The sequence below is a fragment of the Anser brachyrhynchus genome (assembly GCF_964034855.1).
Source record: "Anser brachyrhynchus genome assembly, chromosome: 8".
NCBI classification, from domain to species: Eukaryota; Metazoa; Chordata; class Aves; order Anseriformes; family Anatidae; genus Anser; species Anser brachyrhynchus.
The window spans coordinates 4782532-4809958 of record NC_137702.1 but is presented as its reverse complement, the minus strand read 5'-3'; the positions used below and the strand labels follow the sequence as shown (position 1 = coordinate 4809958).

Genomic DNA, 27427 nt, shown 5'->3' with positions numbered 1-27427 from the left:
AGTAAGGTTGTTTCGTATTTCATAAACTGATAGTGAATAGACCTAAATCTTCTCTAATGATCATTAGAGCAACTTCCTAATTCTTTCTCACTAGGGATACTGCCTGTAGCCCAATATTAATTTTCTGAAGTCAATGTGAATTTTGCCTCTTTTACATAATGGCAATTATTTCCACATGTGTTTGTTAGCTGTGAATAAAAAAGCTAAATCCAAACAGGGAGAGCAGGCTGGTGCTCTTGTAACGTGCCACATGGTGAAAGGCTGTCACTTTTCATCTTCAGGTTCTTGCTTTATTGTGGAGAGCACATAAAGTAAACCTCCTGACATTACAGAAGCCGAACAGTAATTTAGGGCCTCCTTATTCTTATCATCTTCCTGGAAACACCTTACTCAGTGCTCAAAAATCACTAATGCTTGAATCAGTTTCTTTCAGTGTGTCTCCAACTACTATGCCTCACTGGAAGAAAACAAAATCTCCAGAAAAAAAAAAAGTTAACTGCTACATGTTTTGTTTCAGCACAAAAACATGAGAATGAAATTACATCTTTTTCTTCTTCACACTCAGTAGGATATTGGACATGAATATATTGACATATTTCTGATAATCATCTTTGCTCCCAGACGTTTTGCTTGGATGAAACAAGACTTAAATTACAGATCTATTATTAAATCATAGCCCAAATACCAACAAGGGAGACTATTAGAATGTCAATTCTACTGTTTTTTTTTTTTCCTAAATATTCACCGTCTGAATGAAATTCTGGCTGCACAGAAGCCAACAGCAAAACATCAACTTTTTAGTATGAAAACAAGATGACACCTTCCGTATTTTCAAATTAACTCCCTTTTCTGTTAGACTGTTCATTTAAAAAACAGTGACAAATGTCATTTGGAAACTGACTCTGGACTCACAAACCACACTTTAAGAAATATTTAATATTTCTATACAGATATACTGTTCTTTTACTTACAGCTTAATCTCTAAATACGCTACTTTCTGTAAAAATCTTAGAAGTCTCTGAAAATATTTATCTCAGCATGTACCTAGCCATTTCTGAAACTCCCAGCCTATACAGCTTCAGAAATTACCTGGTATACAGGGTCTTCTACATCTTCTTCCAAAATTGTCTACAGCAAAGAGGACAGGAAGTAAAAGCAAAGAACAAACAGTAAAGATAAAAGAACTGTATTCAGAAATTAAAGGACAGCAAAGAAATAAGCAAAATGTGCAGGTAAGCATATAGTTTTTTTTTCTTTAGTATGCAGATAAAGCCTAATTATTACACAAAGTAACTCTATTCATGTCTCATCAGTTTAACAATCTGCACCTTATTTGATTTGATTCAAATACAAACATTCAGAAGTATACAGAAACTTCCCTACAGCATAAGATGTTGTTAAAAAACTGACTTACAACACAATAGCCTTCATTAAAGTTTTCCTCCTGCATTAGGAGAAACTATGCTGGAAATGAATGGATCATTTCAAGTTGCCAAGCATGTTCATCTTATCCCAGGTGATAGCTTTCATCACTGTTTAATCCTGCTTCTGAGCTAACAATAGCTGCTAGGCTCATATTTGTCCATTTCGAGCTAGCATCACTCAGACCCGATGCTGTTAACAAAAGCTGAGGACACCAAGTGCCTCTTTGGAGCAGTTTTGGGGGATACTTCAAGCCGTATGTTTCTTGGCAGTAGTCTAAGCTTATGCATGTACCTGGTATACCGCTTGTTCACACTGTTTGTCCTTTTGTGCCTTTTTTTCCATTTCTTCCCTTTGTTTCAGTTCATAGATGAGCTGAAACAGATCTCGCAAGTCCAGAATTACAGGTTCAGCCTGCAGAAACAAAAGGAGTGAGAAAGGTTTCTAGATGGCACGAGATACTCCTTTTATCCCATCCTGCTGATAGAGCAGTTATACTAACTCCAAAACAGAGAGAACTTCATACAGAATTAATTTCTGCCATAGCATGCAGGCTAAGGTTAATGATAATTATAATTTTGAATATAAAAAGCACTTATATTTATTAGTAGTTTCTTATACAGTGAAATTATGGTAGACTATATGCAAAGTCGCTAATTGGTTTCTAACACTTTGTTAAATGAGTATAGGAATATACCCAAAGTTATCTGTATTCAAATAGAGTAACCAGTTTAGTTAGAACACAAAGTTTTAACTAATTATAAATATATATATATATATCAAGAAAAATTGGAACTAGTAAAATAAATTCATTTTTTGCCAAGATGGCTTCATTTATTTGCTATTTAGGAACATGTAAGCAGACACTTGTGACAAGTATAGCACAATCACAACCAATACAGACTGGCCTCTTGACCAGCTTCTTATGAACATGACTTTTCAATTGAGTTACACTGTAGAAAATGACAATGGTCCAATACTTACTGCCTGGGCCGTTTTTATTGCCACAAATCTATGATTTCCCTCCTTTCCACATACATATCCAAACGCTCGGTGGTCTGTGATATCCTTTGCGATGTATGATATTTCATGAACTGCATGGTGGTGCTGTAGTAGCTATTAAAAAACAACAAGAAATATCCATCAAAATGTTCCACTAAAGCTGTATCAATTCCTTTCACCAGTGCTTCACCTGGATCTCAGCACACCTATGGAATTAAAATAAGCGTTCCCTGGTGTCAAAATCAATTAACTTCTGTACTCTTTATGCCCATCCCTTTTTCAAAATCTGGCCAAATTTGACTTAGTTTAGTAATTTGACTAAAACCTTCAACTGAATAATTTTCTCAGTATCTTCTGGTGAGATAAAATTCAATTAAAAATAGGACTACCTACTTACTACACAGACAGTATCCTAGGTGCAGAATCCATATTAATAGGTATAGAAAAGAGAAAGCAGCAGCCTCCTGTAGCTTCCTACAGGGTGACTCTAAGGACAGGCTCATTTGCAGGGGTTGTAGGACTAGAGGTGGAAGATGTGATCTCTATAAATCAGCAGCAGGGCTGCTCTATCTCTACAGCAGTAAGCATCAGCAAGCAAGCGGTGTTGTGATATTCCACTTAAGCAGTAACAAAACTCCAAAAATTTTCCCAGAAAATTCGTGGAAACATGATTATCCAACTTAAAACAATGCTATTTGCAAATATTCACATTTTATTTAAAATCCTACTTTGACTAATAATAATTAGGAAAAAAAAATCCAATTGCCTTTTAAATACGTGAGTAAAACTCTCCCCAGAGCCAGGACATGAACCTGAGACTCCTCTAAGCATGGTTTGGCCAGACAGCAATGCAGAGTGCCAGCATCCTTCTCACTGTGGCCTAATTAGTATTTCATTACCAAAGTAGCGCTTAAGTATTTCCACTCAGAATAACATTCTTGAAAAGTTTATCTAAAACAAGCTATTAGTTTGAATTCCTACCCTCTGATACACTGGCTTGCTCCTTTATAATCTAGGGATAATGCCATTTCTGAGAGCAAGCAAAGCCTCACACTGAATTCTTTTGAGGTCCAGACTCCTGCTGGTTTGGAGAAAAGCACATTTTGAAAATCAGCATGGCATCCAGGCAATCTCTAAACAACCAGTTATTTTTAGAGTTTAAAAAACATTTTAAAATTCAAAACCAGAGAGGATCCGTGTGTGTAGAAGAGAAAAGGCTACACACGTGCAGGGCAAGTGACAAGCGACGAGACTCCCACAGAACACAGACTGAAATTTAAAAGGGAAGGCAGAACGCAAGAGGCAGATGACTATGTAGAAAACAAAAGACTGGACATATTTCTTTTTAATTTCTCAGTAAGCAACTCCTAACTTCCCAAGAACAAGGTTGCCTGTTCTTAGGGAAATGGAAGTGCTGCCACTGACTTTGAGCTGTGGCTAAGCCGAAGGTGTGCTCCAGACTTCTGCAACGTGTTAAGTGTTTAAAATTAATGATGGGATCTTACTTAGGTAATACATGGATATTGATTTATTAGGCTTTTCTGAAAGCCAGCTTGCATGCTTACAATGAAATGAAATGTTCCCATCTCTCTATTCTGCATAAAACAGGGAACGTTATCTCTGGCTCCTATTAAATGAAAGTTCCTTGACATTGCTTTATTGATTGCAAGACAGCATTTTGCACTGAAATTAAACTGTGATCAGATTCCTTCCTTGTGGAATTACATCTGAAGAGCATTCTACCATGGAAAAATATCACCCACAATGTAAGACAGCAGATGGAGATGCTCCAATTTATTTGGGAACCCTCATTAACTGTTTGAAAATCATTACGTTTGTAATGGTTATGATACTTCACATATTGTATCAATATATGTACAGATTAAGTAAAGGTGACTGCAACATTATCCTTTCAAGTATTTCATTGTACCAAGTGTTTAGAAAGAGTTTTTCATTTGTTTGAGGGATACTGAGTTGGAACATACACATAAAATGTAATGTTGCATACACATCTGCACTGAAATACAGGAATAAGCACTTATTTGAACCTGGGCTTTCAGACCTTGATGCATCGATTGTGTCCTTTCTACATTTTCCAATACCTCCAAATATTATTTAAGGAGTGCCTGGTTCTCTGCTCATCGTGAAGCAGAAATGACACTTGTTGCAGTCAGCAGAGACTTACCAATGCAAAACGCCAGATCAGAGCTGCATCATTTTTGTAAATCATGTTGTAGGGCTGCAGCCTGCCTAATACCCTGCACAGCCCTTACATCAGCGAGCAGTGCACGGAAGGACAACAGAAGGGACGGCATGGTGAGAAGCACAGCCTCGTCTCGTCTCACCCAGCCATCCAACAGAGACTTACAACTGAGCCAGTCTATAAATACACGGTCTTTGCATGTTTTGATTAAATCTGCGCCTAGTGCACTCGCAGGGATTAATCTGTCCTGCAAAATGAGGCCCACCGATAGAAATGGCTTCTTTACCACTCAGCCTGTAAGTGCTTACACGTAGCCACCCTCTCGACAAGCTGTTCACCAGCCTCTGAAGGAAATGAAACAAGAACCACATAAAATTGCTTACAGCAGAACTGCTGGTCAGCACTCAGCAGTTAATATTCACAAGCTCATCTGCCTCTCTCTCCCCGGCCTCTTCTTCTTTTTCCATCTTCAAGGTTTTAACATGACTTAATCCTGTCTCCAGTGGGTCAAAAGCATATAAAAGAAGTATTTCATAGCTCGGAGATGTTTATGACACCCCCATGTGCACAGGCTGATGGATTCCATCACATGCTATCTGATGTTTTTACTGCATCTTTGCTGAGTGCTGCTAGAAGCCATTCACCAAGTCTTAAGCGAGGTATCAGATTGTTTGGAGGGCTGCAGTACGGCAGAACAAATTACAGAGAAGACTTAATTTGTATTATGGTTCAATACAGTCAATTAAATATTGCACAGATTAGAAAGTAATTTAACATTTAAGCTTCACTTGTTAAAAAAATCCACTGTATTTCCTCCACATTATTTTGGGTCTCACATGACTTTAGTCACTGCTGAAAACACGGAGGATTTTAAAATGCAAGCGCAGATAAAGCCTCATATCGGACAACTAAGCCAGTCACGGGGTGCAACAGTTCTTCTTTTTAGGCTAAACACAATGGTGCTGGGGAATGCCCCAGCATCCGACAGCACCGCACTCTTCCCTGTCCGTTCGCCCAGCTCTCTCCAGCCACGCTTATTTTCTCTCCTCTTCTTCTTTCCATCCCCTGCTTCTCCTCTTCCCCCCGCACGCCCCCTGTACATCACACTGAATTGATTTAGCTACCTCTGAGATCTGTAGCATTTCTAATTTCCCTCAGGCTGCTTGGCACCTACCATAAATTTTTTCACCCCTTATCCTCATCTTGCCCCTTTATTTCCATGCTGTAGCCTCCAGTGCCACTAAATCAATTAAGTCAATCAATTAAGTACTTGGAAGGCCCAGCAATCATGTCAAATATGTGAGTTAGATGGCATGAGAAAGTCACTGCTTTACCATTGCTATTTCTCTTTTAATGAGGTTGTCTATTTAGTGGAGCCTGGGGCGCCGTGTTAAGAGCCACAACAAAAACCATCTGCGAGCCGCAAAGCCTCCTACACGCACTGCCCCACCCAGAGCAGGACGCTTGTACCACTTTATATCTGTATTCCCAGTGTTACGTCCGTAAGGACAAGTTGCACTGGGATTTCAGCTGCACAGCCTCTCGCCTTGAGTTACGGTGAGCCTGCCCTCAGCTGGGTGCTCTCACCCAGCTGCTCCGCGCTGAGCATCGCCCCAGTATCAGTGCTGGGATCTGCGTGACATCCCAGGCATCCTCTGCGTTGCTCTTCCTTTTAGTCCATCTGAATAAGCATGAGCACATTTTGCGTGTCACACCAAGCCCCTCAAACAACGTTACCCATCAAACTGCAAAATCCTTGAAAGATTCACAATAAAATAATTTTATAGACCGTATATTTTTTTCACGTGGCTGCCTGCCTCCCCCATACTCCAACTCACATTGTGTTTGCTCAACTTTAAGAAAACAGGCCTTATACCTTTAGGAAGAGTACTGAACAAACCCTAGGACCTGAATCTAACATGGAAAATTACGGCAACGCCTTAACAATAAGCTTAGCAAGCTAGAAGTGTAACAGCACATTTACCATTGTATATTGCAACACGTTAAGTTAAAACAATGAACTGTAAAACACGTGAGTGGTTCTCAGATGAGTTTCATCTCGTTGCTGCCAGACATGCTGGATCTGTACCGACATGCCACCAGTTACTCCGCTACACCTATGAGCTGGTCATGTTCACTGCTGGTGCTCAAGATGTGCTTGCAATGGCACTTCTGTCAATTGCTACTCATGGCCACTTCCTTAGCAATTGGACAGCTGTTTTGCACGACTGTTTTTCTTCTGTATTATTTTGGCCCATTTTCCAAAGATGAATACAAATATTTGAATTTTGTTCCAGTTGGTTAGAAAGGCAAGAGAGGAACAGTTCACCCAGGCCATACACTAGAAAAGGGGCCAGCTTTCAAAAAACAACATCATATATGAACACCTGGAAAGCAAAACCCACTAGAAACACCTCTTGCAGTTCTGGAGAGCTCAGGACTGGGGGACACTTCCAGACACTGGCTACGACAATCAGTTTTTCACAGGCAAATGAAAGAGTATAAACCAAACACAGCAGCATGGGGTGAGAAAAAGCATATAATGAGCAAGGTAACAATCTACAGAGGTACTGCAGCACACACTGCAGAAAGGTTTTGGAAGCTGGGGTTTGAGTGTGAACGTGACTGTACCCTTCTGCTGAAAGAGACTGAAAACATGCAAGCTGCTACACAGCCGAGAATGAATGGTCCAGCCCTAAATCCCTTCGATACAAAGCCACTCATGGAGCTTGAGGTGAACAACAGGTTAGGGACTTTTTGCCTGAAAAATACAAGAAGAAGAGCTAGAAAGGAAAATGGAAGCTCTGAAGTGTACCCCAAGCCTGACTGGACTTCTCAGGTGGCAGCCTTGAAGCATGTCCTCACAATGAGATGGGAACAAGTCTGCCTAATCCCTGTGCTTCTTCCATACAGATTGATTTTGCAGACAATAACCTAAACAAAGACTTTTCCAAGTGCCAACCTCTAACAGGCATTTCAGTGCACAAGCTTTGCAACAAAAACACATGGCATGAAAAGCACACTTTTAGATTACATGCAGTTCAAAGCCTGGTCTATGTAAAGCACCCAAAAGATGCGTAAATTTTATTTCCTCTTAATAATAATAATAAAAAATCTCATAAGAACCATTCTCTTCCTGCAGCCAAGGAGACTGAAGCAAAACCAGGTAATGTGACTTGCTCCAGCTTACAGGGCAACCTGCTGATGAGTCAGGAAGGACAAAAGTCAGCGAGCATAATTGTATGTTTAAAGATAAGCCGGTCTTCAAGTGAAGTGCTGTACTAGGCTCAATCCGCACAGTTCAATTCGGGCTACGTGAAGACAAGCACTTAGTGAAAGTACCTGAGGTAAGAGCCTGTTTGGCTGGACTCAAGAAGACGGCTTAAAAGTGTGCTTCAGCCTCTTCTAAAGTCTGAGCTAATCCTTACCGTTTCTTTGGCTTGACAAAGAACTACTACTACTACTAGCACCTGTGTGTAAACTGGGATGTAAGAGCAGCAAATTCTTAAGGGAGCAAATGGAGGCGTCCTTGTTTGTGCTTTCTACGAGACGCACGTGCCGTGATGCTCTCAACTTGCCTGGAGTTGTCCTCACCCACGGCCCGCAGCGTGTACCGTTAGTCAATTAAGTTAGCAGGACTTAACTTTGCCAGCACAGCGGTCTAATTGTGATGAATGGATCCACAACGTTGAGCTAGCTGGATATTCAAAGAACCTAATTTGTGAAACAGAACACCACTAAGGTAATAAACTTCTGTCTGGCTCTCATAATTTGTAATAATGTCTGACAAAGACCAGATATGAATTTAGTTATTGTTCATTGTCTTCGAAAGCAAATGCTAAGTTGCTCATGCAGAAGATCCATTTATTAGATATATGAACTTCTGAAAGGAACAAAACAAAACTGGAATGCACACATGGCCAATTTCCTATCTTCACTTCAACAGCTTTTCAATTTCTTATTGTACCAGGAGTGAAACTAGCTAGCTAAATATAAAGCCCTTGTCCAATTACCATTAATCCTGGGTTATACTTAAAATATGTACTTGCAAACATCATTCCAGGACAAATAAAATCCTAAAGGGCAAGGAAACATTTCTACAGAGTTTTTGAACAACAAATGTGCTACACTAAAGCCGTGCTGCTGGACATCCCATGAGTCTTACACTATTTTCTTATTGTTTTTGTGTCAGACATGGTCTTTGTTTTACCAGGATGGTTAAAACAATGGATGATTTGCACAGGGATATCGAGAAGCAAGAGACGTGATCCTCAATACCCCTTTAGGTTGCATATATCCCTTAAGTTCTATAAGCACCTCAGCTGTTTGAGACCATCTACAGACTATAATATGCTGCCTTACCTTGCCATTTCACTATTTCAATGTAGTGTACAACTCGCAATACTTGCTTATTAGGACATTATTTTATTCCTTGCGATGGCAGCTGGCCCAGCGGCCACTGCTGTGTTTCCAAGGTTGTAACGCATCTCTTTGACTGTATTCCCTGTTAGCACCCACCTCATCACCTTGTGAAAAAGTCACTAGATCGATAAAGCCATAAATATACCAGCACTGCCTCTCTACTCTCAAGCCAAAGCTTGCACACAGCCTAAGAATAGCACTTCTTACCATAACTTGTGTTCTTTCCTGATATGCTCTGAAGTTTGTAAGACTGTTATTGATGAAATCTGGAATTTGAGGGAGCACAATACTCAATAATAAGACAGTTTGTTACAGTGTCACTGAACATCTCAGTACTTTTATTGCATTCATCTTTACAGCCTGTGAATTCCTTCAGAGAAACCTCTGCTTTTACGAAGTTCTTTTGTTTCTTTACACCAATATCTTTCACCTCCTGAAATGCTTTTGATTTATATGAACAGTTCAAGACGTTTCTTCATACAACTCCTAGTAGCTTTGCAGGTATTTTTTGACTTTAACTGCCTCAAGTCCTAAGTGCTTCAGATTTAGTAAGTGTTATGAGCTACTCTCTTCTTGTAGACTGTGATTTGAAAAGCTCGTTGCTGAAAACCAGCCTCGGATGCTCTTGATTTGTCACACAAACTCTATGAAGCAAAGCTTACAAAGATCACAAAAATCCCACTCACATTGGCAATACTAAAATTCAAGTTGCAATGGATAGTCATCAAACAGAAACTTTCTTTAACCATAAATCTAATTCCATAACATCATTAAATCCTCTGGAATAGGAAAAAAAGACAAGAGGAATTTAAGGGCTTTTAAGGAATTTAAGCTTTCGCTCCTGGGATCACCCTTCTCTATGCTATCTTTGACATAATTCATTATCGTGAGAGATCCTGCTGGTTCCCAGCACAGTTGTCTGAGCTGCTGGACATTCCTCCTGATGCAGAACTGGCCTGCAACACTGTGGCAGCATCCTTGAAAAGACTAACAAGCAACCTCTATCAACATTGTAAGATCTCAGATTATTCCGTAATTGAAGACGCACCAACACAAAGTATTATGATGATGGCCGTGGTTAAAGTGAACTCGGTGTACCTGCAGGTTAGCAAACAGTGACAGTAACTTCTAAGACTTATCTGTGCAGTACAAGTGACTGGAGCAAAATCTTTAGACTTCAGAAACAGTATCACTAACTACCTACCGAGGTCATAAACACCACGCCAGCACTTCATGACGTTTTATACTCAGTCTTCCTACAAAGAAAGAGAGGATACCTTTTTCTGTGAGTTACAACTGCATGTATAAACCAACTCCAGATAATCCCATAAACAAGCCGCTCCTTCCTTTTGCTCAGGTCCCACAACAGACACTTAACTGAGGATATAACATCCAGAGTAACTTAATGTGAATGCATGTAGTACTGGAGCTCTGAAGGCAAGAAAGAAATAAAATCTGAAAGGCAAACCTCAAAGAGACTTTAAAAAGAAAAAAGACCTTTTGTGTAATTTTAAGCTTGATTTGGGGTGGTTTTTTCCTGCATTATCCAGAGGTAGGAATTTCTGGAGTCGTGCTCGGTAGGTGCTTGTCCCGTTGTGTTACAGCAGTTCTACATTTCAATTCAAGCAGTGAAGCATTTTACAAGTTCTTCCCTGGCACCATCCAAAAGAGTCCCAAAGCTCCCGTTCGCACATTTTCATGCCCAGAATAGTTTCTCCCCTGCTTGTTTTCCTGTAAAGAAGGCTGAATGTTTAGGTTTAGTCTTCTCCTAACTGAAATCTCCAAAAGCAAACTCAGATTTATCAGTCCGCACATAGCCTTGGCCCAGAGAGGGGCACAGCTCAGCTACACAGGCTGTTCTCTTTCCTGTCCTTTATTTCTCCCCGTCCTTTACAACTCCTGTGCACAGTACAAACTCTGCTTCCCTTCTCCTAATCAAAGCTAAACATCCTCATGACTTCAGTCTCAGCACTGCCTAACGCTAAACCTTATGCATGTACAGTTACATTCTCACATGCTAAACACTTCAAAATACTTCCAAACTCTTGTAGCATTCACTGGAGGGCACTTGTCCAACTAAAGATCCAAGAAGGTTATAACACCTTCTACTAAATCCCTCACCTGTTTTAAAAGCTAGGACACAATTAAAAAAATCTGATTCAGATCCAAAAAACAAGAATATGTTCTGAGCTATGGATCAGAGGCTAAGAGCTACGCGCAATATTCAGACACACAGAGTTCTCATTTTCTTTAAATTTCCAGGCACTCAGATGAATGAGTGCTCTGCCTCACCTGTTTCACAACACTCCCTTCCAAGTCTGCACAACGCTGCTGCTTGCTTTGCTGGGAGTACAGTGATGCTGAGTTAGGACGGGAACCACAAAGGATAAAAAGTATTAATAGCAGAGACAGCCCACTAAATGCTGCTTGTTCCAGAAGACTGCTGCAATGCCGGGATGTGTAATCCCACACTGCCACCAGGTACTGGGTAGCACACTGGGAGACGTAGCTCCAGCCCTCAGGCTCTGCACTATGTGTTTGCATGCATGCTGAGGATACAGCGGATAAAACAGATGGAAAGTTGTGAGGATAATTATCTCACTTAGGAAGTTATTTATGAACAGATATTTATATATTAATCAAAGATCTATTGGTATCTGAAAGGTATTACTTATTTAACTGAGGGACCCAGAACAACCAAAGTATTTGTGTTGGGTAACTGTCAACAACCATCAGCATCCAGTGGCTGCCAGCATCCCTTCTTCTCTTCTCCTTCCACAGGGACACTTACTACATAAACTAGGTGGAAGAAAAGGCATTTACTTGTCCCCCTGGACTATCAGGCTGAACAAAGCTCTTGCTGACTTCCCTGTAAACACAGATGTGATCCCGAGGGCAGAACATCATCCAGCGATTTTATTGCCAATAGAGCTCTATTACTATCATCCCGCAAACTCCAGGTAACTTTAAAAGTAAACCTTCCTGTAGCTTCCCATCCCATTACGCTGACAGCTAAGGTCATCTGTTTCCCGGGCGTTTGACACCCGCAATAGGAGAGGTTAAACAGCCTACAAGTCCGCACAGAAATTCAGACGCGCCGCCCGCAGTATTGCTATTACCAGGGCAAACCAGAAAATTGCAGAGCAGCCCACCGGCTAAAATGCACTGAATAGAAAGGAAAATCACCGGCACACCCGGGGTGTAATGCTTCACAGACATCTCAAAGAGGAAGGCACCGAGGATTTCAAAGGGGGACATAACTTTCTGTTACGGCACCCGCTGCAGGTCCCCCACCGCTCTCTGGGGCAGTTTTAGTGCATCTCGGCAGCCTGCTCTATTATTATGTCAGCATTTCTCTCACTAAATCCTTTTCTGAGCAGTTTGAAATTCAGCCATTATAATTCTGCGTGTGCTGAAAATGGGACTGCAATTTTTTTTCTAGTGTGTAATGCATTAACCTGGCTTTGAAATACCAGTACCTGCAAGTATCCCCTCACAAGCAATGGCATTTTGGGTGCTCTCCTACAAGACAAATTGCAGCTGGAGAAAAGGAATACAGCTTTGTTGGACTCCATGAGACTACTGCGTGACTTTCATATCTTAATTTATCTGATTTAAGGAAGGCTAGAGATTACAGACAAAAAAAAAAACAAAACATAACTCTATACTTCAATTTTTTTGCTATGGGACTTTGAGTGTTTTGTTATGCATCCTCACTGGAAGGATGCAATGAAGCTCCACTACATAATAGGATCCATAAGAACAAACATTTTTATGCTGACTTTACAGTTTTCAGTAAAACTCCCCCCAAATTCTGTTTTAGCATACCAGACGTTAAAACCAGATGATTTTAAGTCTATTGCTGGGTGTTTGGCTTAAACAACAGGAGGACTTATACTGCCAAATGAGACCACCAATAAGTCATAAAAATCTGATTTTCTGCCTTTCTGAAAGCAATCAACTTTTTATCCTTTCCACACTGAAAAATAAAATTACAATAAATTCCCACAAATTATTTCAGTTTAGATAAAATGACTTGAATAGCTTTTATTTTATCTGCGTGCCAGATGGTGTCAAAAATGTGAAGGCAGTTCCTGTGGGTACTCACTACAAGAAGGCAGAGCTTAGCTGAAGATCAGAGCATTTCCAAATGAGGGAAGGGACAGAAATTTCAGCCTTACTCTTTATTTTAGTAGGAAAGACAATATTCAAACCAAAGCACCAGATCCAAAAACACTCAGACTTCATAATGTGCAAAATCACACCTGAGTTTTACCTTTTGGGTTCTTTTTTTTTTCCATAGTGACAAAGCTGTCATAATATATAAGGCTTTTATAGTCTTCATACAGCAAACTGAGCATGTATGCAATGTATCTCTACAAGCTTGTGGCTATTAAAAATCCCTGTGGAGCACTCTGAACTACCTAAACTGTCTAGGGCACTGTTGGGAAGGCCAATAAGAAATGAATTACAATAGTCAATAAGGGATGTAATTATAGAAGTAGGTTCTTCTGACATTTACATTTTGCTAACTGTCAGATGTTATTTATTAAATGTATTATTGTTTCCCTTTTAAAATATCATGAGACTGTAAATACCTTGTCAGAGTAATATGCAGGGTTTTTAAGTTACCTACTGGGCTGTATCCTAATTAGATTTATTTACTACATGTAAAACAGTAAATGCTATGTCTTAGTACTCACGTTTACACATAGACAGGGAAGTGCCAGGTACTTGAGGCCTCCCCTCAGCCTCCTCTGCTCTGGGCTGAACAAAGCAAGGGGCCTCAGCAGCTACGCATGCATTTGGCCCTCCAGACCCTTCCACATCTTTGTAGCCCTGCCTTGGACACCTTCTAATAAATTTATGTGTTTCTTACATTGTGGCACCCAAAACTGCAGGGTACTTAAAGTGAGGCCACACCAGCAGAGAGCAGAGCAGGACAACCCCTTCCCTTGGCCGGCTGGCAGTGCAGTGCCTGATGCACCTCTGAGACGTGGAGTTTAACGAGTTTCCAGCACAGGAGTGCTTTAAGGAGAAATGTGAAGAATACAGAAGTACCGGATGAAGATTTGCAAAGAATTTCCCCAAAGTCTGATCGACAGGATGGGTAGAGGCTCAGAGTTGTTTATTTGAGAACTGAATAAATGGATGCTGAAAGCTGGCACTGTGGAATGGCTCCTTGGATGAGGATGAAGAGTAAAGGGAGCCATGAAGAGCCTGGAAACAAAAACAGACAGGCTATGGGTTGATAAAACAGACAAGGCAGATTCAGCATAGAAATACAAAGAGAAGCATGACATGATCAAAAGAATAAGCTGAGACAGCAATCTTGGCAGTCACAACAGATTTCCAAAATAAAAGTCACATTTGTCAAGGACAGAGAAAAGGATAACAATTGAGACATGAGATGAAGAGAGGCAGAACTGTATTTTAACTGTAAGCACGGCAATAAGCACTGTATTTCAGAGTAGTTACCGGGAATCTGTAAGATCTGGAGTTGCCCTAGATGTGGCAATCGAAAACAAGGTTGAGTCAAGCAGGCTGCTGAGTTTACAGGGCTAAATAATAGATGATGCTGATATTTTCCTCCACACTCAGAAAAGAAGGTCAGAGAAAGACCTTTGGGAGTCAGGATTAAAAGGCCTGGTTTACCCATGTTAAGCTTGATCTGATGGCTAAACATGCAGGGAGAGGGCTGGAAGGACAGGTCAACATTTGAACAGAAGGACATGGGGCTGGCATCATCTGGTTTGACACAATAACTGAATTTGTATTTGCAAATCAAGTAAATATTGTTAAAAAGCATAGCAGCAGAAGAAAAAGAGATCAAGGACAGAGCCCAGGAAATCCCACATGAAAACTGCAGGACAGAGAAAGTAAAATTTGAAACACAGGAGTAATACCCAGAGATAAGAGATATGGAGGCCAGGAGGAAGAACTTTATTCAAAACTGTATTGATAAGTTAATGATGCTAATGCAGTGCTGCAGCTGAGGCCGATCACAAAGAGGCCAGCAGGAACCTGGGGAAGACCAATTTTAAGGAATTGAAGGGGATGAAATTCACCTCCACAAGGTTCTGGTCTAGACCTGGAAAGAGCTTCAGGCAGGGACACTCGCAATTTTCTGCAACATACCATGCTCTGGCAAACACAAAAATTCAATGAACTAATCATACCCTCTCTCCTGCTCACAGAAGAGCAAGTACAAAGCAGATAAAACAAGTTCCTTCTTTTATTTCTATTTTTAAATATTTGGAGACGTTCAGTGATAGAAACTTGACAGTTTGACATTTCATCTGCTCCAGCACATGTGCTTCAAGGAATAATTACAGAGCCATAATCGTACCTCAATTTCTGGTCAAAGATGCCAGAACCAACAGATTTCCAGTAAAGTCAAGAAGTACCTTTGGTATATTTTAAATGAGGGATCTTCTGCCAACAGCAAGAATTTTAATCTTGCTAAATTTTTCTTTCAGCCAACTTTAGCTGTCCTGTTAGCAATCTATCAGCATAATTAACACTGTTCTCATCAAATGGAGGAGAGCACCAAATACTGGGGTTATCAGCACAAAACTGCCAAATGTCTCTGATGAACCTGGAAAAGGCTTTATAGGAGCCTCAGAAACAACTTTAAAAAATCTGTGCAGTATAAGGTCGAGAGAGCCTATGAGGTCAGGAAGGTGGGCAAGATCTAGAAATCTGAATAGTGACTGGGTCATATCCCAGCCCTAACAAAAACTCAGCATAAGATAACAACCTGAGGCCAGGAGGATTATAACCACCCATTACAGGTGCATTTATTTGGATGTAGCGAAGATTCAAAGCAGAAGCACCCCTCCTTGTTTAGCATTTCAGCACAGTTGCTAGTTCTGCAGCCAGCAAGAAAAGGCAAATTCATTGCTTTTGTACAAAATGCTACAGACAAGGTCTGGTCCCCTAGCACAAACAGGGAGGTATTATTCATAGAGTAACACTTAGGCAGGTAAAGCCTGCTCTGTATGAGATTCACATAATTGTCTTAAAAGATGATACATTAGAATAAAGGTTGGATAAGAAGAATGAGAAATTATATATATATAAATATATATGTACACAGCTTTCCTTCCTGAACTTCATACTGGCAGAAAATGGCTACAGATTAAATTCATAAAACATGAGTAACACACTGCAACACTTTCCTGCGAAATTGTAACCCAATCAGACATCTACAGTTTTCCCAGATATGATACAAACCCACAGGCTGTGCCAAGCACTGTGTTTTCATAAAGATATGGGTCAGCATCTCTGAACAACTGATACTCCCAAGTGTATAACAGAGAATGAAAATAAAACTCACTCTTGGGGTGCTGTGTATGAGAAAATAAGAAAAACTGGTGAAGTGACTGGCGTCATCATAGACTGGGTTACAATCCACATATTTACAGTATTTCTCACAAACAAAAGCAGTACTGATATAGGATGACTGGATGACTGTAGCATCTAGATATTTCATCTGTAACAGTAGCTTATATAGAGACATATACTGCAGTATATTTGGGTAATTTGCATACCCCTAAACTGACAGAATTTTACTTCAACAGAAATAATTCTTAAAGCCAATTTGTAAATTTTTCCTTTTGACATATTTCTCTTTTACAGTGTCTGGGTTTTCCATCAAAGTCAACGGAGTTTTGCAATTAGAGCATGAATTTAAAAGCATACCTCATTACATGAACGTAGAAGAAAATGGTTTCCCTAGTATTTTATAGAATTAAATTCTTGTTCTTAAATACATTTTTGTAAAGTAACCTACAGTAAACAAAGATTTATTGTTACATTAATAAACAATGAGACAATTACAGCCTCTTTACAGAGACCATATTAGTCATGCACGTCTAATGAAGCATTACTAAGCTATCACAGGGAGATAGCCTGATGTGTGTGATTAACAAAATAATACTCATAAATAGCTAATGAACAATGATGGTCCTTTAAAAATTGTGCATATCCTGCTATATGGAGAGTTATGGGGTTTGTTGCTTTCTAAGGAGCACATTAACCACCAGGCTCCACCCTGAAAAGGAGCATATTAAATAGCATAATGCAACTATTTGCATTTTTGCCTTCTGCAGAGCATCCTTTTGAAAATATAAAAGCACTCCTATGAAAGCCAACGAGCGCAGCGTACATTTCACCTTGTGTGGTACTGTGGTTGAAAGATGACATCTTGAGATCGCACCAGGGTGTAGGGGGAATATAGCAGAACAAATGGGCAAAAATTATTTTCATACAACTTGCAGTCGTGAAATCCCCAAAGTAGCACCGGGTAGAAAAAGTTTGGATTTAGTAATAAGTGTGGTGGATTTTTAAATTTTAAATAAGATCATATCTTCCCTTAAAATTATGTGCATATTTGGGAAACGGATTCTGGAGAAGTGAAATGGCATGGATGGCCAACAAGCAATAGAAGAAAAAAGGGTACATTTATTAGAAAAAAGAAAAAAACGGTCAAAGCCCATGTGTAAGGACTATTTTTAGCACGCAGCAGGAGAACATCCTGTTAGTCAAACTAAATACAACTTTGGATTACACAGCTAATTTTTGAAATTTAACAGCAGAACAATAGAGCAGGGGGATGGTCATCCTTTTGTTTCCTCACTCCTTGTCATAAGATTAAAAGCCAGACCAGATTTATTGCTAATGCTCAATATCACTGAGTTTTTCCTATAAGATCATCATTTTTTGAAGGATTTTTTTTTTTTTTTTAAACAGAAGAACATGGAACATGTTCCAAAACGCTTTTTTTATTTTTGCATCTGACTGAGCAGGCTGCTCCAGGAGCTGAGTTAGTCTACATATGGGGTGCACGAATTGCAGACTTACAGGGTAAGCTTTGCTGAGCAGAGCCTTGCCTATCACTTTCTAAATACCTTGACTAGTATCTGAAAAGTGTATGAAGGGGTTTGTTTAGATTAATCCATGGAACAGAATCCAGGAGTATATAAGCTGAGTGTTATTAATATTATTTAGGGAATTCCTTTTGCAGTGCTATAGATGCACTAAGTTGCCTTGTGTCTGCAGTGCAAACTCATAGCAAATCCTTCTTGTGGTTTTCTTGGTGAGATTAATTCTTCCCAAACGTTATTCCATTTTCAGCCTAACCTTCCTTCATGGAAAATTTACTCAAAGGGCAGAATTCCTGATAGCTGGAATAATGGCATTATTAAAATCAATATTATTTGATGAATATTAGGACTGCAACCTATCAGAGCTGTAACGTACAGGGGGAAAAACCATGCTTATGATTTTCAGTAGTAACCCAAGTACAGACCTTCATCTGTAATGAATTATGGAGCAATTCTCCTAAATCATTTGTATGAAGTCAGCTATGACATTGCCAATTTTAAAAAATTTGCTAGTTTTGAGCTACAAATTGATTTTTTATTGTGATAAATTAAAATCCAATAGTAGCCTACAAGATACTAACATACAGAAGCCTACATTTTTTCAGAATATTTTTTTCTCTTTTATGTCACATCAGACTGCCACTGTGGCAGACATGATAGCAATAGAAAATGATAAAAACTAAGAAAGGGCATTCTAGAGTGGTAAGTAGCCCTTCTAAACAAACAACAAATAAGCACTGTGACCCAAAACATTCTTCTGGGAATCCCAAAATTACAGAAACACAACTAAGGGAGGAAGCCTTGGCAGAGGGCTGGAGGGCAGTTAAAGGAGGAGAAAGCACATATAAGATTGCCCAGGATGATTGCCTAGAAAGGGCGTATTTTTCTCTATGTTGCACAAATCTCAACATCAGTCTCCCAACTTTATAAGCTATCAAGTTTACATGGATATAAGAAAATCTATGAGAGCATAACACAACTTTTTTTGCAATCTCTTTCCCTTCCTTCCCACCAAGAGTCAGGCTGAGCAGTCATCCGTTCCCAGTTTCACCAGACTGAGAGCTTCCCTATCACTTCTAAGTCGAGAATGGGATTATCAGTGCCCTGCGCTGCCCAATTGCATTGTCCTTATTTTTTTCCTCATAGGAAGCTCTACATTATAGCAATAAAGCAGCTTTCTTTGGGGGTGTAGTTAGCATCCAAATATCAAAGTTAGCCTACGTAGATGGTCTTATTTATTGCTACAACAGCTCGCATCTCTTAGCGTTACACCACAACAAACAAAAGCCAAATGAGTGAGACACTACTCATCACCCCTAAATACGTGCCTCAAGCTGTAGCAAGCACCTTGCATCCCGAGTGCTCCAGCAGCTCAGAGAGCAGAGAGTTGCCGGCATCCAGCACAGCCTCTTGCTGATGCTGCCAACATGTCTGAGATGCTGGGGCTGCACGTGGCTACCAGCAGGAACAAGAACGGGATGGCAACTGCGGGCTGGATGGGCAGAGTGGGTCAGGGACATGAAACTGGGTTTTGGACACGGAGAAACCCAAAGTGGGGATATAGCTGAAGGGATGGTGACTGTGAGGGACTGGCAGAGACGTCCACGCATGCCGGCTTCAAAGGCTTGGAACAGAAATCACGACTCTCCTGCTTTCAAAAAGCCACATAAACCTGATGGCGAAAGCACCCCGCATCCCTTTGTCACGGTCCTGTTTCAAGAATGACAAGCCAATAGTCCTGTACATCACTCCAGCAGCTCAGGGGCAGACATCTGGAAGGTGGATTTAAAGCTTTCAGCCTATGCCTCAGTGAGTGAGTGACAGGGTTGCTATAAGGATGATATAGTTATGTCAGATTTAGAGTACAGGGTGTCAAAGTTATGAAATCTTCGAAGGAGACTTGTCATGTCCCCACCTCACTAGCTGCAGATATGAGAGTGTGTGGGACACTGCAGGAAAGGCAATTTGGATGAACTATACCTTTATTTCTAAACGCATTGCCTTTTCTCAGTGCCATCTTATGAAAATAAACTGAATGTTTGTGAAACACTCAGAGCTCAGTGCCGCAGGACGAGTCTCTCTCTTTCTTCTTTTTTATTTCCCCAAGAAAAGACTAAAAAGAAAGTAACTGTTGCCTTTTTGCCCTTTTCACAGAGTGCAGTAAAGCAGCAGGCTACACATGGAAGAAAAAGAAAACAAAATATGAATATACTGTTCATGGAGTGAACGTGAACACTGTTCCATGCACTGAGTGAAACCGATAGTCTCTAACAAAACACACACAAAAAAAGGAAGTTATGTCATCACATAATTAAAAACTATTGTAATGCCTGCGTATTAGAGGACCCAGCCACGACTGCACTGGCAGCCTAATCCTGACATTTCCTATCTTCTGAGCACAGGCTGTAACCTCAGCAATGTTCTCTTAAACACTGCTTTTGTATGCACACTTTGCACATGCTGTACACAACACTTTCCAAACGAGCTTTTCATCACTAACTGCTTGTATTATGTATCAGTGAGCTCAATGACATTGATTTTCTAATAATATAAATTAACTGGCAAAGATAATTTCATCTATCATCAGTAGGGTTTTATTTCTGGCATCATGTTAAATAGTTAATCTTTCAAAAGATTAAATCAAGAGCCTTTTAAAATTCAAGGCAGAGCTTAAACTGCTGTAAAAATCTTCCTAATTAGGATTAAAACAGTTTGTGTGTTGTGTCTTTATATCTAAGTAGTATAATGTTTTGCTTAGGTTTCTTCTTTCAAAGCAGTTTAAAAAAAATCAGACATGCTAATTCTGTGCCAAAAAAAAAATATATAAAAAATGCGTGCGACATAGTCGTCTGCAACTTCCTTGACCTGGGCAAGTTGCTACTTGGCAGCCTCAAACAGCAACCTCAGATTTTCAGAGACCTTGTACCTCCGATCCCATACAATATATTGTATAGGATTTTCTACCAGTGATGATAAAAAGGTGTCAATTCTCATGTTTGCTGCATATCTGACAAAAGACTGTCATTGCTGCTAACAGGAGTATAGCGCATTGTGGTGACGATGACCACACTGATCTGGAATTACAGATCTGAGAGAAATTCTCACGATTCCTCTGGGACACCTCAGGGGCAATCCCAGCTATGAGTGTGCAACTCCTGGTGCCCTTCTTTCTCTGGCATCAGTGGGAAAAACAAGCTTCACTCTCCTGGGTTTGCCCACAGCTCCCTGTCCCAGTCCATGGCACAAAGGCCTCAATCCAAGCCAGTCCCAATCCTAATCCCTTGTCAATAGACTCTCAAAAGTCATTTGCCCTGTACTGCTGAGGAGTTTAGAGCAGCATCCAGAAGACTGGCCAAGGCTGGACAAGAAAACCAATATGGGCACAGATACCAGTCTGTAACTGGGACTGCTGAAGTCTTTTCCAGACAGGGAGATGATGTCTCCAAGGAGCAGTTTTGTGATCTGGCAGAAGGAAGACAGATCGTCTCCTGCCTCTTTCTGGACCCAGAACTGCAAATGTTTATGCACCTAAGGAGCATTTGTGTACTCAAGTAATTTTTTCTGCAGAAGTAGCCAGGACAAGGCTTTACAATAAACCACATCCCCATGCTACACTTTACACCTCAGTCATCTAATGGCTTGCTCTGATATATGATAACCCCTTATCAAGCTTGTCAGATGCTTTATGTGTGCCTACACTGGTGAGATATTACTGCCCAGCTAGGAAATACTTTTAAAGGAACAACCATGAAAACATTCAATTTTGTTCCTTTGTACGATCATTTTACTTACCCCTGTCTTTTCGTCAAAGATTTTGATTCCTCCAAAGGAGACTGTTAAGAAGATTTTCTGTTTATGCTCTCCTTTCGAACGAGCCGCAGCAACAATTCCCTACAGAAACAAAGAACAGGTTGGCTGGTTTCATTATTCCCCTAGTTTTGTGTTCTGATAGGTGCCCACAGCAAAGCACAAAGATTTGCTTGTGGACGATTCATCGCCTCTCCGGGAATACTTAAGGGCTTTCAGGAACTGCTGCTTGTTTTTGGCTTTCTCCCTTTTTTCAAGGTAGCACATCCTTTTTATGCTACCCACAGACCATTTCAAATGTGCTCCCACTTCCAATCCCTATACTAGCTAATCCTCTGTGAAATTTGTTTTCATGGAAGCTGAAGGTCATTTCTAGAGCACTTTTTCTGGCTGTAAGCTGTTCTGTTTTCCCTTAAAAAAATAAAAGAACAAAAAACAACAACAAAAAACCAACAGCAACAACAAAAAACAGAGAACAAGCAGTGAAGGAAAAAAATGTCCATGCCTTTAGCTTACTTCATGGATACACACTTACCTGGAATAAGCAAACTGAACTTTTAATAGAAGAAAAACGTTCTTTACTAAATCAAACTACACCTCTACTGTAAAAAAACACTGACATACAGAGGTATTTTTTTTTCATGATCTTAGGCTTTTACTTTGTAAGTGAACTTGCTGATACACAATTCATATATTATCCTTCCACAGCATAGCTATAATAGTATCTCCTATTTCCACCTTCTCAGGAGCCTGGCTGCCTTGATCAATAACACTGTACTAAGATGAAATGTAATCAAATTAAAGAGCAAATAGCAAATAAATAAAAGTGTTTAGCCTTTATCTGATGCTCTGCAATTTCAAAACGTTTTAAGACCTTCCAGAGGTCATTGTTCCCATTACACAGACATGAAAATTAAAGAGAAAAATGGAGTGATTTGTCAAAAGCTACCCCAAAACATTATTCCTGGTCCTAAAACTCCTGCTGTTAGACACTTAAGTTTTCTAGTGCTAAGGTGCCTTACATACAAACAAGAATTTCTAATGCTCCCTTCCCTTCATAGTTTCAGTCATCTCACAGTACTGTTCAGATCAATCTTGCCAGTAAGCAAACAGGTATCTGGCATCTTGGAGGTGTGAAAATGGTAATCCATGGAGGAAAGAAACAAAAAGGCTTGCCCAGGAAAGCAGTGACAAGTCCCCCAAATTGCTTCTAGGAACTATGGAAGGATGTGAAATACCCTGCATGCAATCAAAACAGACACAAATATTGTGACAGATGTGGTAAGTCAGTAGAACACCTTTTAGAACAGATTAATTTTTGCCTGACATGAAATGTTAGCAACTGATTTATAAATTATCTACCAGATCTTTCTTTTAGATTGCTGAACCATGGGATGTGCATCACTCTTTGCTGTTTGCTCATGAATAAGCAACCTATACTCACCTGCTCCCCAGGACTGGAACCCCTGCTCTGTCCTCTCAGGGCATGACCTCCTGATTTTGTAACCCCTCAGTCCTGCCGTTACGGGTACAAGACTTTCCCCTCTCACTGAGGACACCAATTCCTACACCCCACACCATCACTCACCCCTTCCTGCCTGTCCCCACAGGAGCTGATAGCTCAAGGTAAGGCTGTAGTTGATTAGCACTCTCATAAGAAGTGTTCTGATGTATTATTTTTGCTCACAGTGGTTTACCTCCCCTTTTGCATACTAAAACTATTCAATTTGTGGATGTGTTGTTTATAATTTGTGGACAAATTGCAGTGGTGTCAATCATGAACAACTGCTGAACTCTGAGACAACCTATTAAAATTAAACTGGGATAAGCAATACCAGCCAGAAGTTCATGTAAAATTGACTGATTTCGATACATAATTAACCAGAGCGTGATTCAGTGTCAGGAAAAGAGAATGAGTAAAAGTTCAGGTTGAAATTTGCTCCCCTTGACTCTGTAATGTTAAAGATTAAAAGTGGCACCGCACCTTGAGCTTCATCATGGAGTCTTGGCATAACTTGTCTCCTCGGGCGGCAGAAACCTCATCTATCCCAATCAGTTTTGCTTTGTATCGGACACCGTCACCCTTAAACCTCTTTATTAAAGTGGCTTCGCTGCGATCCTGACCTGAAAAGACATAAGGGAAACAGGGAAATTTGCAGGCATGCAAAGGCAAATAAATGAATAAATACTCCCAATTAAGTGGCAAATTAGATCCAACTCCTAGCTCAACACCTCAGCGTGCGAACATTTGAATAAAATTAGAAGAAATGTACAAGTTCAATAAAACCTTTTGACCTTACTACCTCAAATGAATTCACAGTGGAATTGTTGCCATACAAAATCTCCTGCACGAAATTTGCACACAAATGAGGTTTACAGAAATACGAGATAAGCCTGAATCAGACCTCATGGATCTGAAAACTTCTGATCTGTACGGGTTGTTTTAATCCCCATACACTTGAGAATTCTTCATTTTGCAGACAAAACTCTAAGAGAAATACGATGCTATTTCCTTGTATACCAACTTATCTAACCGTATCAGCAATATTCCCACTATTACCATTTAAATAATGAAAAAACAAATGATATTATTTGCTTGAAGAATATTGCTGCTCTAAAACCTGCACAATAAATACCATCTCCTTGTCGCACTCTTTCTGTTCACAAAGATACACAGAACCCACAACACTACCAGTGTTGGCTCTCACAGGCTTGTCCTGGGAACCTGAATAACGGCACGAGATGTTTCTCAATAAAAAAGCAATCACAGGTTAAGCTAGCACATTACTGTTAGGGTCAATGTACATATATTACACAGTCCAGACTAAACTGAACCACATAACGACAATACCACAGCAATCCATAAAAGCTACAGTTTTGTAAGACGACTGTAGAGAAATAAGCACCTCTCGGATTTTTGACCCTTCCCCAAGTATCTATAAAGGAGTTCACTTTGTGTGTTAGCTGGAAAAAATGTTAGTTAGGTAATCAGTCTTCCTAAAATTGATTACACATATTCTTGCTAGGATCTCAAAACACCAGCAATGAACTGTGAATAATTGCAAGCAAACAAGTAGCCAAACCAACGCCCAGAGCACAAACAAGCAAGTGCGAGATCCTAAAGAATTTCAAGTTTCTGGGCCCCAACACATTCCACCAAAATACTTGCACAGCCATGGACCAAAGTTACGGAAATTTCTACTAGTAACACCTTGGAGCTCTAGTCACAGATTTTGTCCCATAACTGAACCAAATTTAAATCTAGTTTTAGACACCTCTAGTTGAGAATTTTGGCCCACATTTTTTTCAGCTTCTTCCTACTTGGAAAGTCATATTTAAGCACAGAAAAATACTTTTAAAAAGAACAACAACAAAACATTAATAAAATCTGATTTCAAGTGAATAGTTTTTGGTAAGCAGAAAAGGAAGTTTGGAGCAAAAAGCTATTTTGCTTTGCATTTCTATTAAAAGCACCTATGGCAGCTGCTAACACTTGGGACAACTTTGCTAGTGTTACATACACACCAAGTGGATAAACAAACTTGACTCAAAACTATGGAACTGAAATTTCTACAGTATCATCATGGGAAAAACTAGAGAGTGTGTATGAGCAAGAAAGAGTTCTTCCAAATGAAGAAACTCCTTTGGCTCTCCTTCACCCAGAGGACAGCACAGCCCATGCCGTGAACTAGGGATGGACTAAATGTACGTTAAAAAATACAGCTATTTTAAGCACATTGAGGTCTTTGGGTGTGTTTGAGCATGCAAACACAATTTCTTTCAATGACAAGTATCAGTTCAGAGCAATGTCTTAATGCTTTATTTAAAGCTCCTTAAAAATAAGGCAGCTGATGAGTGTTGCTGACATAGTTCAGCGGTCACCCAGCCATTTCCCTTGATTTGTTTCCAGTCCTGCTCCCTTGAAAGGAATTAAACAGAGGTTGAAATTTCATACATGGCATTTCATTAAAAATATCAGTAGCATAAAACAAACAAAAACCTACAAATGAGACAAAAATGATAAATCCAAAACTCGAAGTAACACTGACAGAATGCCTCAGGGAAATGCTGAGGCAGATGTTGGCACTGCCAGCTGAAAACGATGACAAAACCTTTTCCACTTTCAGCCCCCAGTGTGGGGCAGGAGGGAGAACATCTGGAGACACGACAAACTACAAGGATAACAGTGGACTTTTCCGTATGTTTTCCATACTTTCAAAGATATCCTGTTGTTTTGCAGTAAATAAAATTCAATTCCAACAGCTTTCTTGCCAACAATTTTCAACCTTACATCTTCATTATAGCAGAAGGCAGCTGTTAGCTAATACTAGTATCGCTGTGACTCGGGGTACGTAAGTGTTCAAGAGTGCTTCCTGGGTCTGAGTCACGGTAACCAGCTTGCATTCATCCAGTTGTTTGAACATTTATACTTATTCCAACCTATGATCTATTTTTCAGAATGAAAGTAAATCCATGACATTAATAGCCCATTCAAATACGACTTATGGCTATGTTTGCTTATGCACAAGTCCCATGTCAATTATGACCCAGATTAAGTAGGATAAAGTGCTTTTGGGATAAATGACTGGGAAAAATCATCAACCTGAAAATGATGTCAATATTTTAAACTGTGGTGGAAACTGCAAATTACTAGAGACTACAAATTCAGCCATAAAAACCCTAGAGCAGTATGTCCCATGAAAAAGCAACGCTCAAGCACACTGCCCTATATTACGAGCCAGCCATCTGCAACACTTGCTGCTCCTCAGTGTATGTCCTGATCTCCCACAATCTACGTTCATACTGGATTTCCAAATACTGATACTGCAACTTGCACTGAAAAACTTCCCCCTGCTTGGTAAATCACCGTGTGACAAACACCATCAGTGTAGCTGATTTTATTGCCCTCGCAGGATATGAGATGTACATACGGCGACGCTTCGTTTGCGCACTGGACACTGATAAGGCAGATTGTCCAGGCTCTCATCAACGTCTCATCATAAAAAACAATTTTTTTTAAAGGGCAGTTCATGAACAAGATCCTGTCTGTGTTTGAAACTATAAATAAGAGATGCCTGAATTACAAGGCTGTAATTCTTCTTAAGCTTTAGAGGAGGGTGGGTGCTAACATTAAACCACCAGACCGTGGTTTGTGTATGTGCCAGAAACCCATCCAGGAAAGTGCTGCCCCTTTCTGTTGGTGTAACAAGGGGGATCCATCTTCTCCTGGCTGCAGACCCTGCGTTGGTGTGACCCGCTGGCACACCAGCTCACCAGCCCTTTCCTGCCAGTGCTGCACCGTGCGCTGGAACTTAGCTTAGCTCAACACCGAGAAGCTGCACTTCAAAACCTTGGGGTTTTGCTCTCAGCTTGCCTTCCTCAAACCAGAAGTAACTTCTCAAGGACAGGGAGGTAGGAATTCACAAACCAGCTACGCTGATTTTAAGGAAAACTGAAGCTTGAAGTCTCATATCATTACTAGACAACACTTCAGAGCAAATTAGAACATGTATTTAATGACACGTACTTCTTTCCACAACACATATTTCCTAAGATCCCATTTTAGAATTTCTTGACCACAGAGACCACCACAGCTGCTGAAGCCACACCAGGCAAGAAGCTGATGCCCATCTTAGTTGCCCACCATGCCCTGTGCAGGAGGGGTCTGCCCAGGATTCCTCAT

At 40.2% G+C, this 27427-nt stretch overlaps 1 protein-coding gene across 43 annotated transcripts in view; it reads right to left on the bottom strand.

The window, feature by feature from the left end:
• The window catches only part of DAB1 (DAB adaptor protein 1), a 438430-nt gene that overhangs the window by 34472 nt on the left and 376531 nt on the right, over window positions 1–27427 (bottom strand). For 35 of the 43 annotated variants that reach the window (XR_013954381.1, XR_013954382.1, XM_080602681.1 and 32 more), the window contains 5 exons: window positions 23729–23868; window positions 21730–21828; window positions 2407–2538; window positions 1717–1836; window positions 1090–1128 (listed from right to left, as the gene is read on the bottom strand). Coding sequence is in view for 39 of the 43 variants with exons in the window: in XM_080602681.1 (XP_080458807.1) it covers window positions 1090–1128; window positions 1717–1836; window positions 2407–2538; window positions 21730–21828; window positions 23729–23868 (530 nt within the window). In the remaining 4 variants the exon portion in view is untranslated. The remainder of the gene's footprint in view (window positions 1–1089; window positions 1129–1716; window positions 1837–2406; window positions 2539–21729; window positions 21829–23728; window positions 23869–27427) is intronic. The other 8 variants (XR_013954380.1, XR_013954383.1, XM_080602673.1 and 5 more) reach the window with 1 other exon arrangement.